The 18,541-nt window shown below is 48.8% G+C and overlaps 1 protein-coding gene across 1 annotated transcript in view; it reads right to left on the reverse strand.

Annotated features, from left to right (window-relative positions):
* Window positions 1–7,447, reverse strand: part of LOC129700010 (acetyl-coenzyme A synthetase 2-like, mitochondrial) — a 42,258-nt gene extending 34,811 nt beyond the window's left edge. The window contains exons 1-2 of the mRNA XM_055640142.1: window positions 6,981–7,447; window positions 938–1,034 (exon numbers count right to left, since the gene is read on the reverse strand). Of these exons, the coding sequence (XP_055496117.1) occupies window positions 938–1,034; window positions 6,981–7,299 (416 nt within the window). The 5' untranslated portion in view covers window positions 7,300–7,447. The remainder of the gene's footprint in view (window positions 1–937; window positions 1,035–6,980) is intronic.
* Between the last annotated feature and the right edge of the window lie 11,094 nt (window positions 7,448–18,541).

Below are 18,541 nucleotides of genomic sequence, written 5' to 3' on the forward strand. Positions count from 1 at the left end.
TGCTTTCTCCCTCTTTCCCCTCCCCTTCCCAGCTCTCCCACAGCCCACTTCCTTTCTTCTTCCCGCTCCCCACCCCCACATCAGTCTGAAGAAGGGTCTCAACCCGAAACGTCACCTATTCCTTCGCTCCATAGATGCTGCCTCACCCGCTGAGTTTCTCCAGCATTCTTGTCTACACACCTCAACATTATTTCATTTGCTCTATTGTGCTTCAGAATAGGTACAGATTGGGAAAAAGATGCTGGCAACATTTTGGGTTGTCCTCATTTTGTTTTACGTGGCGGCACTGTGGCGCAACGGCAGTGTCGCTGCCTCACAGCACCTGAGATCGGGGTTCGATCCTGACTACAGGTGCTTGTCTGTACAGAGTTAGTACGTTCTTCCCGTGACCTGCGTGGGTTTTCTCCGGATGCTCCAGTTTCCTGTCACATTTCAAAGATGTGCAGGTTCGTAGGTTAATTGGCTTCGGTAAAAATTGTAAATTGTGCCTAGATAGTGTTAGTTTAGTTTAGTTTAGAGATACAGCGCAGAAACAGGCCATTCGGCCCACCGAGTCCGCACCAACCAGCGACCCCCGCACATTAACACTACCCAACGTACATTAGGGACAATTTTACATTAACAATTAACCTACAAACCTGTCCGCCTTTGGAGTGTGGGAGGAAACTGAAGATCTCGGAGAAAACCCACGCAGAACGTACAAACTCCGTACAGACAGCGCCCGTAGTCAGGATCGAACCCGGGTCTCAGGCTCTGTAAGGCAGCAACTCTATCGCAGCCCCATCGAGCCGCCCACATGTTAGTGTATGGTGATTGCTGGTCGGAGGGAGCCGAAGGGCCTGTTTCTGCATTGTATCTCTAAAGTAAGTTAAACTGAACAAATCCGTGGCTTTGCGTTCATTGGCGGTTATGTCCACGCTGCACGTCATTCACTAACCTGTAGGTAATCTTCACATGAGTGCCAGGCTCATCTCTCTCCCAGATTAAAGCCACCTTGTCTGGAGATGTGTGGACATGGCGGTCAATGCAGTTCACTGCTCGAGGGCAACAGACAGAGGAAGGGTTAACTCACATACATTCCCTCCTTATCTGCTCTGTTATAATGAGGATTTACTGTACATTAGCCAGAGACCAAAAGTAGGTTCACAAGGTCACAAGTGATAGGAGCAGAATTAGGCTATTCGGCCCATCAAGGCTATTCTGCCATTCAATCATGGCTGATTTATCTCTCCCTCCTAACCCCATTCTCCTGCCTTCTCCCCATAGCCCCTGACACCCGTACTAATCAAGAATCTATCTATCTCTGCCTTAAAAATATCCACTGACTGCCTCCGCAACCTTCTGTGGCAAATAATTCCACAGATTCACCACCCTCTGACTAAAGAGTTGGGATTGAGGTTAAATGTCTAAGATAATAAGCAATGGTAGAAGAGCTGTATCAGCTTCTGCTCCCTGTAAATCAAAGACCCTATAGCCAGCAAGATAGTCCACTCGATGAAAAAGATGTAGTACAGTCGTGGGCAGATTCATGGGTCATTTTCGGCCCCATTTCCGTAACCGGATTCCGTCTCCGCACCAAAGATCGTTTAGGTGTCCTTGAGACTCTTGAAAGGCGCCCATAAATAAATTTATTATTATAGGATAATAGTGCGGAGATGGAAGCCAGTTACGGAAACATCCTCGTAAAAATAAAAGTTATTTGGTAAAAATCTTCTCCTCATTTTCAGAATTTTAATTTATTAACACAAACTGTTTCCCCGCAACGTTGATTACACTGCGAGTCGGGTCGGGTCGGGTTACGGAAATGGATGAAAAAAAGGCCCACGTTCCGCTCCGTTGCGTACTACACATCAGCCCATTGCATTTAGAAGGAGTGGTCTATCTTGCTCCGCTATAGGATCTTTGCTGTAAATCATCACCTCGTTTAGTTTAGAGATGCAGCGTGGAAATAAGCCCTCTGATCACCTAATCTTCAGCGACCGTCGATCACCCGTTCACACGCGTTCTATGTTATCCCACTTTCACCTCCTACACACTAAGGGCAATTTACAGAAGCCAATTGACCTGCAAACCTGCACGTCTTTGGGATGTGGGAGGAAGAACCCGGAGAAAGCCCACACGGTCACAGGGAGAACGTACAAACTCCGCACAGACAGCACCTGTGGTCAGGATCGAACCTGGGTCTCTGGCGCTGTAATGTAGCAACTCTACCGCTGCGCCAACGTGCCGCTTGTAGTTGGACTATATTCTCATATACAGTGAATGACAGTGTATAGGCTCAAAACGCTGGAGTAACTCAGTGGTACTATCCAGGTACTTTCCCCTGCAACCGTAGAAGATGGAACACCTGTTGCTATACCTCCTCCCTCGACTCTGTCCAGGGACCCAGATAGTCCTTTCAGGTTAGGCAGAGGTTCACTTGCACCTCCTCCAACCTCATCTACTGTATCCGTTGTTCAAGATGTGGACTCTTACACATCGGCGAGACCAAACGCAGACTGGGCGATCGTTTCGCTGAACACCTTCGCTCAATCCGCCTGGACCAACCTGATCTCCCGGTTGCTGGACACTTTAATTCTCCTTCCCGTTCCCACACAGAACTTTCTTCTCCACTGTCAGAGTGAGGCTAAACGCACATTGGAGGAACAGCATCTCATATTTCGCTTGGGCAGCTTTCAGCCCAGTGGTACGAATATTGATTTCTCTAACTTCACTCTCTCTATCCCGCCCCCACCCATGTCGCACCAGATTCTCATTTTCACCCAGCAAACAGCTAACAATGGCCTGTTTCCTTTATCATCGGATTTTTTTGCATATCTTTCATTCATTGTTCTTTATCTCCCCACATCAGCGTCTATATCTCTCGTTTCCCTTATCCCTAACCAGTCCCTAAGAAGAGTCACGACCCGAAACGTCACCCATTCCTTCTCTGCAGAGATGCTGCCTGTCCCGCTGAGTTACTCCGGCTTTTTGTGTCTATCTTCGGTTTAAACCAGCATCTGTAGTCCCCTTTTACATAATAACAGTGTATCACAGGTAGGATACAAAGGCAGAGGCAAGTTTAACGTTGGGGGTGATATCACTGGTGATGTTGGTCGCTAACAAAATAAACTTGCTTCTGTTGACTGTTCGTTTAAAGAACTGAAATGTTGATGGGAAAACGTTTTTTTACACAGAATGGTTAGGGTAGAAACACAAGTGATTGAGAAGGGCAGTTGAAAGCCCATCAGTCACTTTACTTCCTCAAGGGTCAAGTCAAGAGGCGGCAAGGTGGCGCAGCGGTAGAGTTGCTACAGCGCTTACAGCGCCAGAGACCCAGGTTCAATCCCGACTACGGGTGCTTGTCCGTGTGGAGTTTGCACGTTCCCCCCGTGACCGGGTAGGTTTTCGCCGAGATCTTCAGTTTCCTCCCACACTCATAGACGTACAGGTTTGGAGGTTAGTTGGCCTGGTATGAGTGTCAAATTGTCCCTAGTGTGTGTGGAGCAGTGTTATTGTGCGGGGATCGCTGGTTCGTGCAGACTCGGTGGGTTGAAGGGCCTGTTTCTGCGCTGTATCTCTAAACTAAACTAAGAGCGTTTTAGTGACATACCTCTCGAAAAGGAACAATTAAATTCTTACTTGCAGCAGCACAACAGAATACTCTGTAAAACTCATAATAAACAACAAAACTGACTGACAAATAAATAGTGCAAAGTCAAAAATAATGTCCCTACGTCTATATAGTTCGGATCCTATTTGGTGGTCATAGTGTTTATTAAATAGCCTGATGGTTGTAGGGAAGAAGCTGCTCCTGAACCTGGACGTTACAGTTTTCAGACTCCTGTACCGTCTTCCCGATGGCAGGAGTGAAATGAGGGCATGGCCAGCCAGGGTGCTGTGGGTCTCTGATGATGCTGGCTGACCTCCTGTGGATCCCATCGATGGTGGGGGGAGGGGAGGTCAGTACCATTGATGGTGTCGACCACTTTTTTGCGACCTTCTTCGTTCCTGCGTGTTCGAGTTGCTGAACCAGGCCGTGATGCAACTGACAACATGTTCTCCGCTGTGCACCTGCGAAGGTTCACGAGAGTGTTCGTCGGCATACCGAATCTCCTAAATCTTCTAAGGAGGTAGAGGCATTAGTGGGCTCTCCCTGAGCTTGCAGCAATGTGGTGGGTCCACCCAGGAGCTTGAAGTTTTTGACTCTCTCCACCACCGTCCCGTTGATGAAGACACGTTTGTGGATCCTGGTCATTTAGAAGTTTGAGCAGATTCGGCACGTTGCTAAATATTGTTCGAACTTCTGCAGGTCTCGAGTAGGGAGCATACTGATTGGTTGCATCAGGACTTGGCTCTATTACTCGAAGAGCCAGGATTGACGGAGGCTGCAGAGAGTGATATTTGGACCGACCTCACCTTGCACGATAAATGTTATTCCCAATCACGTATCGTCTTTCCGCTGGCTGGTTAGCACGCAACAAAAACTTTTCGCTGTACTCGGTAAACTAAACTGAACTGAATTGGTAGATATTGCCTGCTCCACACGTGTACTGACCTCCCCACCGTCAAAGGGATCGATCGAAGGTGCTGCCTCAAAAAGGCAGCAAATATCTTCAAAGACCCCACACCAACCTGGTCCCACTCTCATCTCACCACTACCACCAGGAAGAAAATATCGGAGCCCAAAAACCATGCCAGCGCAGTGTAGGTTCACGAGATTGATCCCTGGGATGGCGGGACTGTCATATGAGGAAAGATTGAAAAGACTAGGCTTGTATTCACTGGAGTTTAGAAGGATGAGGGGGGAATCTTATAGAAACATATACAATTATTAAAGGCCTGGACAAGCTAGATGCTGGAAAAATGTTCCCAATGTTGGGCGAGTCCAGAACCAGGGGCCACAGTCTTAGAATAAAGGGGGAGGTCATTTAAGGCTGAGGTGAGAAAAAAAGTTTTCACCCAGAGAGTTGTGAATTTGTGAAATTCCCTGCCACAGAGGGCAGTGGAGGCCAAATCACTGGATGGATTTGAGAGAGAGTTAGATGGAGCTCTAGGGGCTAGTTGGATCAAGGGATATGGGGAGAAAGCAGGCACGGGTTATTGATTGGGGACGATCAGTCATGATCACATTGAACGGCGGTGCTGGCTCGAAGGGCCGAATGGCCTCCTCCTGCACCTATTGTCTATGTTTCTAGGTTTCTATACCCACCAGGTTCAAGAACAGCTTCTTGAGCACTGTAAAGCACTAACCACTACCTCAGCAACTTTGGAGTTCTATGGACTTCTATTGGTTTTGCTTGCACTGCGGACTTTGGTTTTGTGCTGTCCTGGTTACTGAGTATTACTGATGATTAATTGCCTGTATTATTATTTATTGCTTTTTATTGCATGAAGGAAACTTTGAAGCTGCAGCGAGTAAGAATGTTATTGTTCCATGACTGGTGTATTAGATATTATATATATCCATTAAATATATCTACTGACTTGGCCTCCACAGCCTTCTGTGGCAAAGAATTCCACAGATTCACCACCCTCTGACTACAGAAATTTCTCCTCATCTCCCTCCTAAAAGAACGTCCTTTAATTCTGAGGCTCTGACCTCGAGTCCTAGACTCTCCCGCTAATGGAAACATCCTCTCCACATCCACTCTATCCAGGCCTTTCACTATTCTATACGTTTCAATGAGGCCCCCCCCCCTCATTCTTCTAAACCCCAGCGAGTACAGGCCCAGTGCCGTCAAATGCTAATCATATGTTATGATGGTCGGTGGTGTGGGTCTGATGATACTGGTTTCCCTTTTGTGGCAGTGCCTCCTCTAGATCTCTTCGATGATGGGGAGGTCAGTACCTGTGATGGACCGACCATAATCTTGTTAGACATAGCATTGTACTCGAGGGGCCGAGTGGCCTGTACCTGTTCCTAATTCATAGGCGCTTATGTTTAAATTCCATTTGCTCTCTCCACCCTCTCCCCGCAACTGAAAACGTGCTTGTTTTCTAACCTTCCTAGTTTGGATGAGAGGTCTGTGACCTGAATGCTAACTCTGTTAATGTTTCCCCCAGGTTAACTGAGCCACACACTCAGGCATCGAGGAATGAACGGGAGAGAGGAACAACGCCAGTAGGTGGGAGAGAGGGGTAAAGGTGATGAGTGGGGGGGGGGGGGAAACTGGGGTGGAAGAGAAAGGTGAGGAGAGCAGGAACAGTAGGGAGGGGGAGAAGGGAGGGGGGGGATGGGGATAGGGGGGGGGGAATGGGGAGATGGAGAGAGAGAGGTGGGGACAGGGAGAGGGGGGATGGGAAGAGGGGGGACGGTGAGGTGGGGACGGATAGGGGAGGGGGACGGGGAGAGGGGGACGGGGAGAGAGGGGGAATGGGGGGAGATGGAGAGAGGGGGTGGGGAGGGAAGAGGGGGGATGGGAAGAGGGGGGGATGGGGAGGGGTTGGGGGAAGGGATGGGGAGGGGGGGGAGAGGGAGGGGATGGAAGGGGGGGGAGGGGGGGGAGGGAAGCGGGGGGGGGGGGGGGGGGGAGGAGGTGGAGGGGAGGAAGGGGGAGAGAGAGGGGCAGAGGGTTGGGGAGAGGGGGGGAAGGGGGAGAGGGGGGGGATATGGAAGGGGGGAGAGAGGGGGGGGGAGGAGAGGAGAGGGGGGGGGGGGGGAGAGGAGGGGAGGGGAGGGGAGAGAGAGAGAGGAGGGGATGGAGAGGGGAGAGGAGGGGGGGAGAGAGGAGGGGAGGGGGAGAGAGAGGTGGGGGAGGAGGGGAGGGGAGGGAAGGGGGAGAGAGAGGGGTGGGGGAGAGAGGGGGGGAGGGAGGGGGGGAGAGGGGGGAGAGAGGGAGGGAGGAGAGAGAGAGAGAATGAAGGGGGAGAGGGGAGGGGGGGAGAGAAGAGAGGGGGAGGGGGGAGAGAGGAGGGGAGGGGGAGTGAAGAGGAGTGGGAGAGAGGAGAGTTGCCCCGTTACTAAGAGCCGCTGACCCCCGGGTGTGGGACCAACTCACCTGAGACGTTGAGGCGCCCTCCCTCGAACCAGCGGACCTTGCCCCGGGCCAGGTCGCAGTCGCTGGCCGTGTGGAAGGGGCTGATCCAGGACAGTCTGTCCCGGGCCAGGGCGGCCCAGAACCGCTCAGCCTGGCGCAGGGAGAGAAGTTGCAGCGAGGGGTAGTCCCGGACCCCCGGGAACGCCGCCGCTTCGGGCATAAACGCCGAGATGTTGGCGCTGGAGATGTTGGCGCTGGAGATGGGTCCATGGGGCTGAGATGCGCCCAGTGCCCGCAGGAAGGGTCTCCCCAAGGCTAGGGATCTCCGCAGGAACGACATGGTCCCCCCACCTCCCCAACCCCAGCGCTGGGAGTAAAACTGAACTAACTCCAGCCAAGTTCACACAGCGAGTGGGATCCAAGCGGCAACCCTGTAAGTATCAAGTCCACATCTGCCTTGGGGTTTCCCCGGCCGCTGTAACATGAAGCCGTCCAGAGGTCGCCCTCAACTCCTCCCCTGTCCCACCCGCCCGTCCGCTGCTTCCACACTTGATGCTTCAATACTTCCTTATCATCACATGTACCAAGGGGCAGTGAGGTTCTCTCGATAATTTTGCTTGTATAAGTTTAGTTTGTTGCCACGTGTGCAGTGAAACAGTGGTTGTTGCGTGCAAGGCGATACAGCCATTTACAGTTTGCAGAGACAGGATTAAAAGTGTTTTGTTTCCACGCTCTAAGACTCGAGCACCATTATGCCAGTCTGTAAGAACGATGTGGAACGAGAGAGCCTGTTTCTGTGTTGTATTCTCTGTGTTAGATTCTGTATTCTAAGGGATAAAATGTGGATAACACGAGTTTTGGGACAGTATCTTCGCTTTCTTTCAATCACTTCCCTCTGGAAGGCGACTCCGGACTGTCAACGCTGCCACAGCCAGACATAAAAACAACTTTTTTTTACCACGAGTAGTAGCTCTACTCAATAACCAAAAATCTGTAGCCTCTTTTTGCTCTGGAATTTTATTTAATTCACATGTTTAATCAATAATGTTTTATTATTAATGGTAAATGTTTAACGTGTCATTCCTTTTTTTTCACTTAGATTTTTATTGATTTTTAAGAGATATATACAAAACAGTGCAACGCCATCACCATAAATAAAACATAAGAAAAGCAGCAATCAAAATAAAAAAAATAAGTAGATAGGGGGAAAAAAAAGAAGTAAATAAATTTAAAAATTGGAATAAGACCGTGTGGTTCACTTAAAAAAGAATCAACATGACATTGATTATTTATCTGGAGATTATTCAATATTCATACAAACACACCATCTAGTTCTATATAACACAATCTTCCCATATCTAGCTCGGCATTTATCTAATTGGTGTCATGGCTAAAATAAACAGTCCATTTTTCCCAGATCTTTTCAAATGAATTCTCCTGGACTCTCAAGGAATATGTCAATGTTTCCATATTAAAGATGTTTAATCGATAATGTTTTATTATTAATGTTGAATGTTTAACGTGTCGTTCCTAACTGTCACTGTATGTCATGTTGCACTTGCGGGCGGAGCACCAAGGCAAATTTCTTGTATGTGAATATACTTGGCCAATAAACTTATTAATTCATTCATTCATTCGTTCATTCATCTGCAGTTCCTTCCTGCACATGTTTACAGAGAACCTTTGCCAGGAACCTTGGGGGGATATGGACCAAAATGCGGGCAGGTGGGCCTAGTGTATATGGCGCATGTTGGCCGGTGTGGGCAAGTTGGGCTGAAGGGCCTGTTTCCATGCTGTATCTGTAATCCAAGATGGCGGCGCCTCGCAGCAGCGGCCACTGCAGTCCGCCTGTCTTTTCATTTTCTTTGTCCTGTTAGGTGTATGTTTTTGGTTTTAGTTTTATTTTATTTTTAGCTGTGTATGTATGGGGTGGGGGGGGGGGGGCAGGGGGGGGAAACTTTTTAATCTCTTCCCTGCACGGGGAACTTGACCGTTGTCGTTGGGGCCTAACATCGTGGAGCCGGCAGCCTCCAACCGGAATCAATCTGGGGCTCCAGTCGCAGAGCCGGCGAACTCACCAGCTGGCCGACTTCCGAGTGCCGTGGTGGCGCGCGCGTGCGACCCGACCGGAGCTTCGGAGGCTCCGGCTGCAGGCCCTGTGGACGGTAACATCGGGAGCTCGCGGGACCCTGGTGGGAGACCGCTTTTCGGAGCTCCCGCAACGGCAACTTCTCCCGCCCGAATCGAGGGGTTTAAATCGACTCGGAGCAGGGCCTTACATCACCCGGCGCGGCTTAAACGGGCCACGGGTCACCATCGACTGCCGGGGGCTCTAACATCAAAAGCCTCGATCAGCTCCATGCAGCTGTTTGACAGCTTGACTGCGGGAGAAGAAGAATAAAGAACAGAGAACAGGGAAAAGATAAGACGTTTGCCTTCCATCACAGTGAGGAGGGTTTGGAGATTCACTGTGATGGTTTGTGTGGAATTGTGTCAATTGTGTGTTTTTTTTTTTTTTGCTGTTATGGCTGCAGGAACGTAATCTCGTTTGAACGTTGTATGTTTAAATGACAATAAATGGCACTCTATCTATCTATCTATCTATCTATCTATCTATCTATCTATCTATCTATCTATCTATCTATCTATCTATCTATCTATCTATCTATCTATCTATCTATCTATCTATCTATCTAATGTTTGTGGCATTTAAGAGGCTGTTATATGGGCAGTGGATTGTAGATAGAAAATAGAAAACATAGACAATAGGTGCAGGAGTAGGCCTTTTGGCCCTTCGAGCCAGCACCACCATTCAATATGATCATGGCTGATCATCCAAAATCAGTACCCCGTTCCTGCCTTCTCCCCATATCCCTTGATTCCATTAGCTAAATAGCTAGATAGACACAATAGGCTGGAGTAACCCAATGGGTCAGACAGCATCTCTGGAGAGAAGGAATAGGTGATGTTTCGGGTCGAGACCGTTCTTCAGAGCCAGTTTCCGTGCAGTATCTCTCTGTGACTCTTGTGACTACACAGATCATTACCTTCTCCCAGTGTCTGTCTGGCATTGAGTGGAGTAGGCTGCCCTCTGGTGGAAGCAATTATGTCTGGAGACCAGGATGGGAATAGTTCTATATGTAGGAAGGAACTGCAGATGCTGGTTTAAACTGACGATAGACACAAAGAAGCTGGAGTAATTCAGCAGGACAGGCAGCAGCTCCAATTTGCCAGATTATGTCAGTGAGAGTTTGTTTGCAGTGACTTGTCTGTGAGCAAAATAATTACGATACAACGATCAAGGTTCCTGACCCGAAACGTCACCCACCCATGTTCTTCAGAAATGCTGCCTGACCCACTGACTTATTCCAGCACTTTGTGTCCTTTTGTGTATTAACCAGCGTCTGCAGTTCCTTGTTTCTACATACTAGCAGATTATAGACGCAGAAACATAGAAAATAGGTGCAGGAGTAGGCCATTCAGCCCTTCGAGCCAGCACCAATATTCAATATAATCATGGCTGATCAACACAGGTGATGTTTCGGGTCGGTAGTTTAGTGTAGTTTGGTTTACAGATACAGCGTGGAAACAGGCCCTTCGGCCCACCAAGTCCATGCTGACCAGTGATCCCTGCACACACTGACACAATGCTACACACACTCCGGATAATTTACAATGTTCCCAGCCAATTAGCCTACAAACCTGTAGGTCTTTGGAGTGTGGAAAAGAATAAAATTGGCTCAGTATTAAAATAGCTGCTTGATGGTCAGTGTGGACTCTGCGGGCCGAATGGCCTGTTCCTGTGCTTCTGGCTACCTTCGTTCAGATGTATCCAGACCCGGATATCCAACACTATGGCACTAAGTTGGAAAGACCGCAGAAAAGATTTACGAGGATGTTGCCAGGACTTGAGGGCCTGAGCTATAGGGAGAGGTCAGGCAGGCTAGGGCTTTATTCCATGGGGTGGTGGAGGCAGAGGGGTGATCTTATAGTGGTAATCCTCAGTTACTTCCTTTCGAAGGCTTGGGAAGTTCAGCATGCCCCCTGCAACTCTCACCAACTTCTACAGATGCGCCGTACAGAGGAAGCATTTTACCAGGATGCATCGCAGTTTGGGTTGGGAACGGCTCCATTCAAGACCGCAAGGAATTGTAGCGAATTGTGGACGGGGACCCAGACCATCACACTTCTACCGACTCCTTTGCACCTCACGTTGCCTTGGCAAGGCCAGTATTATAATCAAGGACCAGTCGCACCCTGGCCACTCCCTCTTCTTCCCTCTCCCATCGGGCAAAAGGTATAGAAGTGTGAAAAGTACGAACGGCACCAACTAGACAGGATTGTGAAGACCGCCAGCAGGATTATTGGTGCTCCACTCCCTTTCCTGCTGGACATATACAGGAAGAGATGTATCAGCAGAGCCATCTCCATCATCAAAGACCCCTACCACCCATCGCATCACATATTCTCCATCCTGCCATCTGGGAAGAGGTACAGGAGCATTAGCTGCAAAACCAGCAGGATGCTCCTCAGCTTCTTCCCGCAGGCTATAAGACTGATAAACGGACTTTGCCCCCTGCCAAAGTATCGCGCACCAACCACCAACCTGGACACACTGCAGCAGAGCCACTGTTGTGCCGCTGCCGATCGGAACGCCTGTTGAATGTTTAGTAGAGTGTTAAATTTGTTCATGATACATGTATTTTTATTTCTATTTATTTTTAATGCACACTGAATGGACACTGGTTGAGCAACGTTTTTTTGTTTCCTCTGGGTATGTGAATACTCAGGAAATGACAATAAAGATATACAATACAATACAATACAATACCATACAATACAAAACGCACACCTCCAGATTCAGGGACAGTTTCTCCCCAGCTGTTATCAGGCAGCTGAACCATCCTATCAACAACTAGAGCTTCCTGAGCTATTATCAACCTCATTGGTGACCCTCGGACTATTTTTGACCGGCTTTACCTTGCACTAAACGTTATTCCCTTATCATGTATCTACACACTGTTAGTGCCTCGATTGTAATCATGCATTGTCTTTCTGCTGACTGGATAGCACGCAACAAAAAGCTTTTCACTGTACCCCGATAAACTGAACTGAGTATAAAGTGGTTTGCAAAAGTCAGGAATAGAAAACATCTAAGTTTGAATCATTTTGGTGAATTCTCATGGCACCTTTTATTTATTTTTGTCCATGTGAATGTAATCTTTTTTTATACAGAAATTCAAACAAGAAACACTTCATTTTAATAACTACAATTTGATATATTTCAATATCCAGGTTACACTAGTGGAACTAGAGTCACAGGATGTACAATATTTACAGTGGTTCCACTTTCCAGTACAGTAAATCCTCATTATATATTGGACCAGAGGGGGAGCGGATGGTGGTGGTGGTTGGTGTGGGGGTGGGGGGGGGGTGTGGGGGTGGTGGTGGTGGATTGGTGGTTGGGGTGGGGTGGGCTGGGGTGGTGGGGGGGTGGTGGTGGCGATGGGGGTGGGGATGGGGGGTGGGGGTGATGGTGGGGGTGATGGGGGGTGGGGTGGGGGTGGGGTGATGGGGGGGTGGTTTGGTGGGGGTGGGGGGTGGTGGTGGTGGTGGGGGGTGATGGGGGTGGGGATGGGGGGGGTGGGTGGTGATGAGGGTGGTGGTTGGGGTGGGATTGGTGGGGGGGGGGGGTGGGATGGGGGGGAGGAGTGATGGTGGTGGCGATTTGGTGGGGGTGGGGGGGGTGATGGGTGTTGGGTGATGGGGGTGGTTTGGTATGGGGGGGGGGGTGGTGGTGGGGATGGGGGTGGGGATGGGGGTGGTTTGGGGTGGGATTGGTGGTTGGGGTGGGAGTGGGATGGGGGTGGGAGTGATGGTGGTGGCGATTTGGGGTGGGGTGATGGCAGGTGTGGACTGGAAGTAGCAGGGTAGGCGGTGAGAGCTGGGTTGGCGCGGGCAGCCGTTGGTAGATCCGTCCACTATATCCAATATCCGTTATAAAGACGCCCGTTAAAACAAGGATTTACTGTATTCTCTGGGTCTAATTTGGTTCATATATGAGCATGGGACAGCGTGAGGATGAAGGATGAGCATGTTTTGGAGGTTGAGGGGAGGACCTGTGGTGCCTCAGTGATGACACTTGTTATTCACATGCCGGTGGCTATCTCCTCATGTTCAGATCCATCTCATTCACTCACAATCAGTCCATCCCATCTTCACTCAAGCCCATTACAAGCATCGACCAATTCATGCCGGATGCTGACAGCCTGGACCACAGACATCCAAAGTCTCCTGTACTCCAGCATCTCATGTTCAAAGACCCAGGCCTCCAAGATCAAGGTCAGTGTTTCAGCGCGACAAACCTCCGCTCAAAGTCATACAGCGCTGAAACAGGCCCTTCGGCCCAACTTGCCCGTGCCAACCCAGCTGCCCCTCCTACACTGGGTCCACATACCCACGTTTGGCCCATAGACCTCCAAACCTGTCCTGTCCATGCACCTGGCCAAATATCTCATGCGTTCCTGAATATGATCCACGGAGGCAAAAACAAAATGTATGTCATTGACATAATTACGTTTGTCCGTCAGAGAAATATATAATCAGATATATTTTCCAGCATCTGCAGTTCTTTCTTAAACATATATAATCAGTTCGGTCACCTCAGCCTGGAGTCTCGAAGTGAAAACACAATATCCTCATAGATCAGATCCACAACTATACTCAGGCACACAAGGAACTGCAGATGTTGGAATATTAAAAAAAACATCAAAGTGCTGGAAGAATTTAACGTGTCAACAAAAATTCATAAGGGATAGGAGCTGCATTACACCATTTGGCCCATCATGTCAACTCAGCCATTTAATCATGGCTGATCTATCTCTCCCTCTCAGCCCCATTCCCCTGCCTTCTCCCCACAACCCCTGACATCCGCACTAATGAAGAATCTGTCAACCTCCAAGGGATCTGTGGAGGGAATGGACGCGACGTTTCAAATGGGGACCGTGAAATGGTCAGTCTGTATTATGATCAGCCTGAAGAAAGGTCCCAGTGTGTAACGTCATCTGTCTATTTCCTCCACAGATGTTGCCCGACTCGTTGAGTTCGTCCAGCACTTTTGAGTCCTCCACAACTGCACTCAAAGTATCAGCTTCTCCATCAAAACTATTCCGATTGAAGCATTCTCTAACTCATGGGGAGGTTCGTAGGTTCATAGATTCTAGGAGCAGGATTTGGACATTCGGCCCATTCAAGTCTACTCCACCATTCAATCTTGGCTGATCTATCTCTTCCCCTCAACACCATTCTCCTGCCTTCCCCCTATATCCCCCTGACACCCGTACTAATCAAGATACTATCTAGCTTTGCCTTAAAAATACCCATTGACGTGACGTCCACAGCTGTCTGTGGCAATGATTCCCACAGATTCACCACCCTCTGACAACGAAATTCCTCCTAATCTCCTTCCTAAAGGAACGTCCTTTAATTCTGAGGCTATGCCCACTGGTCCAAGACTCTCCCACTACTGGAAACATCCTCTCCACATCTACTCTATCCAGGCCTTTTAATATTCCCCTCTAAGTTGAAGTCAATGGGCATTTTGCTGACTGAGTTTGCACGTCCTCCCTGTGACCCCGTGGGTTTCCTCTGGGTGCTCTGGTTTCCTCCCACATTCCAAACGGAAGGACTATGAACACAACCGCACATAACTGTGAAGGAAGTGGAGGTGGATCAGAATTACAAATCAGATACAGATACATTTAGCAGGAGTAAAGGGAGTCAAAAAACAGAATGGATTAAGAAAGAAAAAGAGACAGAAAATTTCAGGGCATGACTCTCCACCAATATTAGATTATGTTCAGTTCAACAGAGTAGATTTTTTAGCGATGAACACTAAGTTCAGTGATTAGCACTAATGGACAAGGTTTACCTTTCCACAGTAGGATCAGTGTACATCTACCAGGCAATCTCAGGACTAACAGAATACCTGGTGGTATTTGGTAGGTTGTAGTGGGGTATGGGACAATAAGAAGGTTTGATCCTGCATCTTGAGTTGCTGCCTGTGCAGAGTTTGTACCTTCTCCCCGTGACCTGCGTGGGTTTTCTCCAGGTGCTCCGGTTTCCTCCCACACTCCAAAGACGTACAGGTTGGTAGGATCATTGTCTTCGGTAAAATTGTACAATAGTCCCCAGTGTGTGTGTAGGATAGTGTTAATGTGCGGGAATGGCTGGTCGGCACGGACTCGGTGGGCCGAAGGGCCAGTTTCCACGCTGTGTATCCCTGGTCTAAAGTCTGAATCCGCTCGAATCATCGGGGCAGTGTTTGACCAAGTGTAACATCATCCAGACCTGGTCAAGCTGGTCAATGGGCATTTCTCTGCAGTATCTCTAAATGTAACTATACTGCTGGTTAGGTTTAGCCATACATTTGCCATGATCAGTGGTGCCTAAACAATAAAAATATTGCTGCTAGAATTCTGATATAAAAATAAAAAATGCTGGAGGCACTCAGCAGGTCAGGCAGCATCTGTGGGCAGCACGGTGGCGCAGCTGGTCGAGCCGCTGCCTCATGGCGCCAGAGACCCAGGTTCGATCCTGACCTCGGGTGCTGTCTGTGCAGAGTTTGCACGGTCTCCCTGTGATCATGTTGATCGCCCTGCAGGTGCGCCAATCTCCTCCCACATCCCAAAGATGTGTGGATTTGCAGATTAAATGGGCTGTGTAAAATTTCCCCTGGTGTGTCGGAGGTGGATGAGGAAGTGGGATAACATAGCATGAACGGGCGATCTCCTGAAGAAGGGTCTCGACCCGAAACATCACCCATTCCTTCTCTCCAGAGATGCTGCCTGTCCCGCTGAGTTACTCCAGCTTTTTGAGTCTATGAACGGGTGATCGATGGTCAGCATGGATTGAGTGGGCCGAAGGGCCACATTTCAATGTTGTATCTCTAAACCAAAATAGACTTTGTATTTCAGTTCAGCAACCTTTTATCAGAATTGATGAAAACTTACTGACTGGAAACTTTAACTATTTTCTACAGAAAAATCACTAGCGATGAGGAAAAACATTGTTACCCAGAGAGCTGTGAATCTGTGGAATTCTCTGCCACACAAGGCAGTGGAGGCCAATTCACTGGATGTTTTCAGGAGTTAGATTTAGTTCTTAGGACTAACGGAATCAAGGGATATGGGGAAAAAAATCAAGAACAGGGTACTGATTTTGGATGATCAGCCATGATCATATTGAATGGTGGTGCTGGCTCGAAGAGCTGAATGGCCTACTCCTGAACCTAATTTCTATGTTGCTACTACAGATGCTGCCTGACCTGCGGAGTTCCACAGCATTTTTGTGAGTCATAAGCATTGGGTAGAAGTACTGGTCACCCCAGTTATGTAGAAAGTTATGGGCCTGTCACACTTAGTCGCCTTTGTAGGTGACTACAGGAGACTATGCGTTTGCCACATGGTTGCCCGTGGTCACCAGGGTGTCGCCTGTATGGTCGTGAGTGGTCCCCTCAGTCGCCCAAAGAGTCGTAGCGTCTTTCGGGTCACCGAAAAACATTCAACATGTTGACATTTTTTCGCCGACAGTGGCGACCTTGGGTTTAACGCCAAATGAGCGTAGCTTGACGTAGGTGCTGTTGTACGTTGTCGCCAGGTTAATGTAGGCAGTCGCCAGAATGCCGTCGGTTGCCGGCCAGTGACGCAGGTTGTCGCTGGTGCCGACTTCGGTGAATTCCATTGTCGTATTCACCGGCAGTCGCCTAACAAATCGCCTACGGGGGTTCAGGCCCATTAGTCCAGTCGCCGGTTTTTCAGCGACCTGCTACGACTATGGCAGTCGCCGGCCGTTGCCGAAAAAAATCGCCTAAGTGGGACAAGGCCCATAAGACTGCATTATGATCACGTTACTGTTTTTGTGACGTTTTAATAAGGAACTTACACACACCCTCGAGATATCAGTTGCAAATGGGCCATATAGAAGTGAGCAACTTTGATTAGTGTGGTCTCATGTTAGAATGGACCGACCAAAACAATTTCTAATGCGCAGAGCAGAAGGTCCATGGTCTGTGGATCTGCTCGACAACATCACTCTCCACTGGATCGTTCCAACAGGTTATACCTTTAGGAAGGAGATGAGGAGGAATTTATTTCGTCAAAGGGTGGTGAACCTGTGGAATTCATTGCCACAGAAGACTGTGGAGGCCAAGTCAATGGAGATTTTTAAGGCCGAGATTGACAGGTTCTTGACTAGTCCAGGTATCAGGGGTTATGGGGAGAAGGCAGGAGAATGGGGTTGAGGGGGAATGATGGATCAGCCATGATTGAATGGCGGAGTAGATTTGGTGGGCTGAATGGCCTAATTCAGCTCTGAGAACTTATGAATGATACAAACTAACGCCTGTTACAATGGCCGGGTTGGGCACCTCCAGCGTTGCCCCTCCAATATTAGGGCCAAAGCCCACTCCACCTAGCAAAGTCAGGAGCTCATCTAGATATTTCTTAAACAAGAGTATCTAGCTCCACCAACACCCTCAGGCAATATTGTCCATCATCCAAACACCTTCTGGATGACAAAGTTCTTTCTCAGGTACACAATAAAGCTGGAGAAACTCAGCGGGTGCAGCAGCATCTATGGAGCGAAGGGAAAAGGCAAGGTTTTGGCCCAAAACGTTGCCTTTTTCCTTCGCTCCATAGATGCTGCTGCACCCGCTGAGTTTCTCCAGCTTTTTTGTGTACCTTCGATTTTCCAGCATCTGCAGTTCCTTCTTAAACAAAGTTCTTCCTCAGATCCCTTCTAAACCCCTTATCCCTTCCCCGAACGCTATCCCCCTGCAGTTTTGCCCTGGGGTGGAGTTACGAGGAGAGATCGCTAAATGCAGGCTTTGATTTCCTTCCGGCAGATGAAGCTGAGGAGAGGGAGATCTGAGAGAGGGATACAAAATGAAGGGAGGCATATATAGGACAGACCACGTTTAGAGGAGTTTAGAAGGGCATGAGGGGTAGAACTCATTGAAACTCCCCGAATAATAAAAAGGCCTAGATAGAGTGGATGTTGAGTTAATGTTTCCACTAGTGGGAGAGTCTAGGACTAGAGGACACATCCGCAGAATAAAAGGATGTAGCTTTGGAAAAGAGATGAGGGGGAATCTCTTTAACCAGAGGGTGATGAACCTGTGGAATTCATTGCCACAGACGGCAGTGGAGGCCAAGTCTTTGGGTACTTTTATAGCCATGACTGATACGCTCTTGGGCATCAAAGGTTGTGGGGGGAAGGCAGGAGAATGGGGTTGAGAGGGACAAATAGTTCAGCCATGATTGAATGGCGGAGCAAATTCGATGGAGCAAATGGCCTAATTCTGCCCCTATGTCTTATAATAGCAAGCCCTTGAAGATAGCAGAGGTTTGAGAAGCAGAGGGGATGGGGTTGGGATCGAGGGCAGCACATTCTCCACCCCTCCCCTGCCAGAATATCTGGCCAGTTGTCCATGCCCAGGTAAAGCCAATGACCGACTGGTCCATATCATCTTTGGCAAGTTAGCCTAAGATATCCTGCCAGTGTAATAGTTCCCGGGGAAGGGA

Source organism: Leucoraja erinacea, chromosome 9 (assembly GCF_028641065.1).
Source record: "Leucoraja erinacea ecotype New England chromosome 9, Leri_hhj_1, whole genome shotgun sequence".
NCBI lineage: Eukaryota > Metazoa > Chordata > Chondrichthyes > Rajiformes > Rajidae > Leucoraja > Leucoraja erinaceus.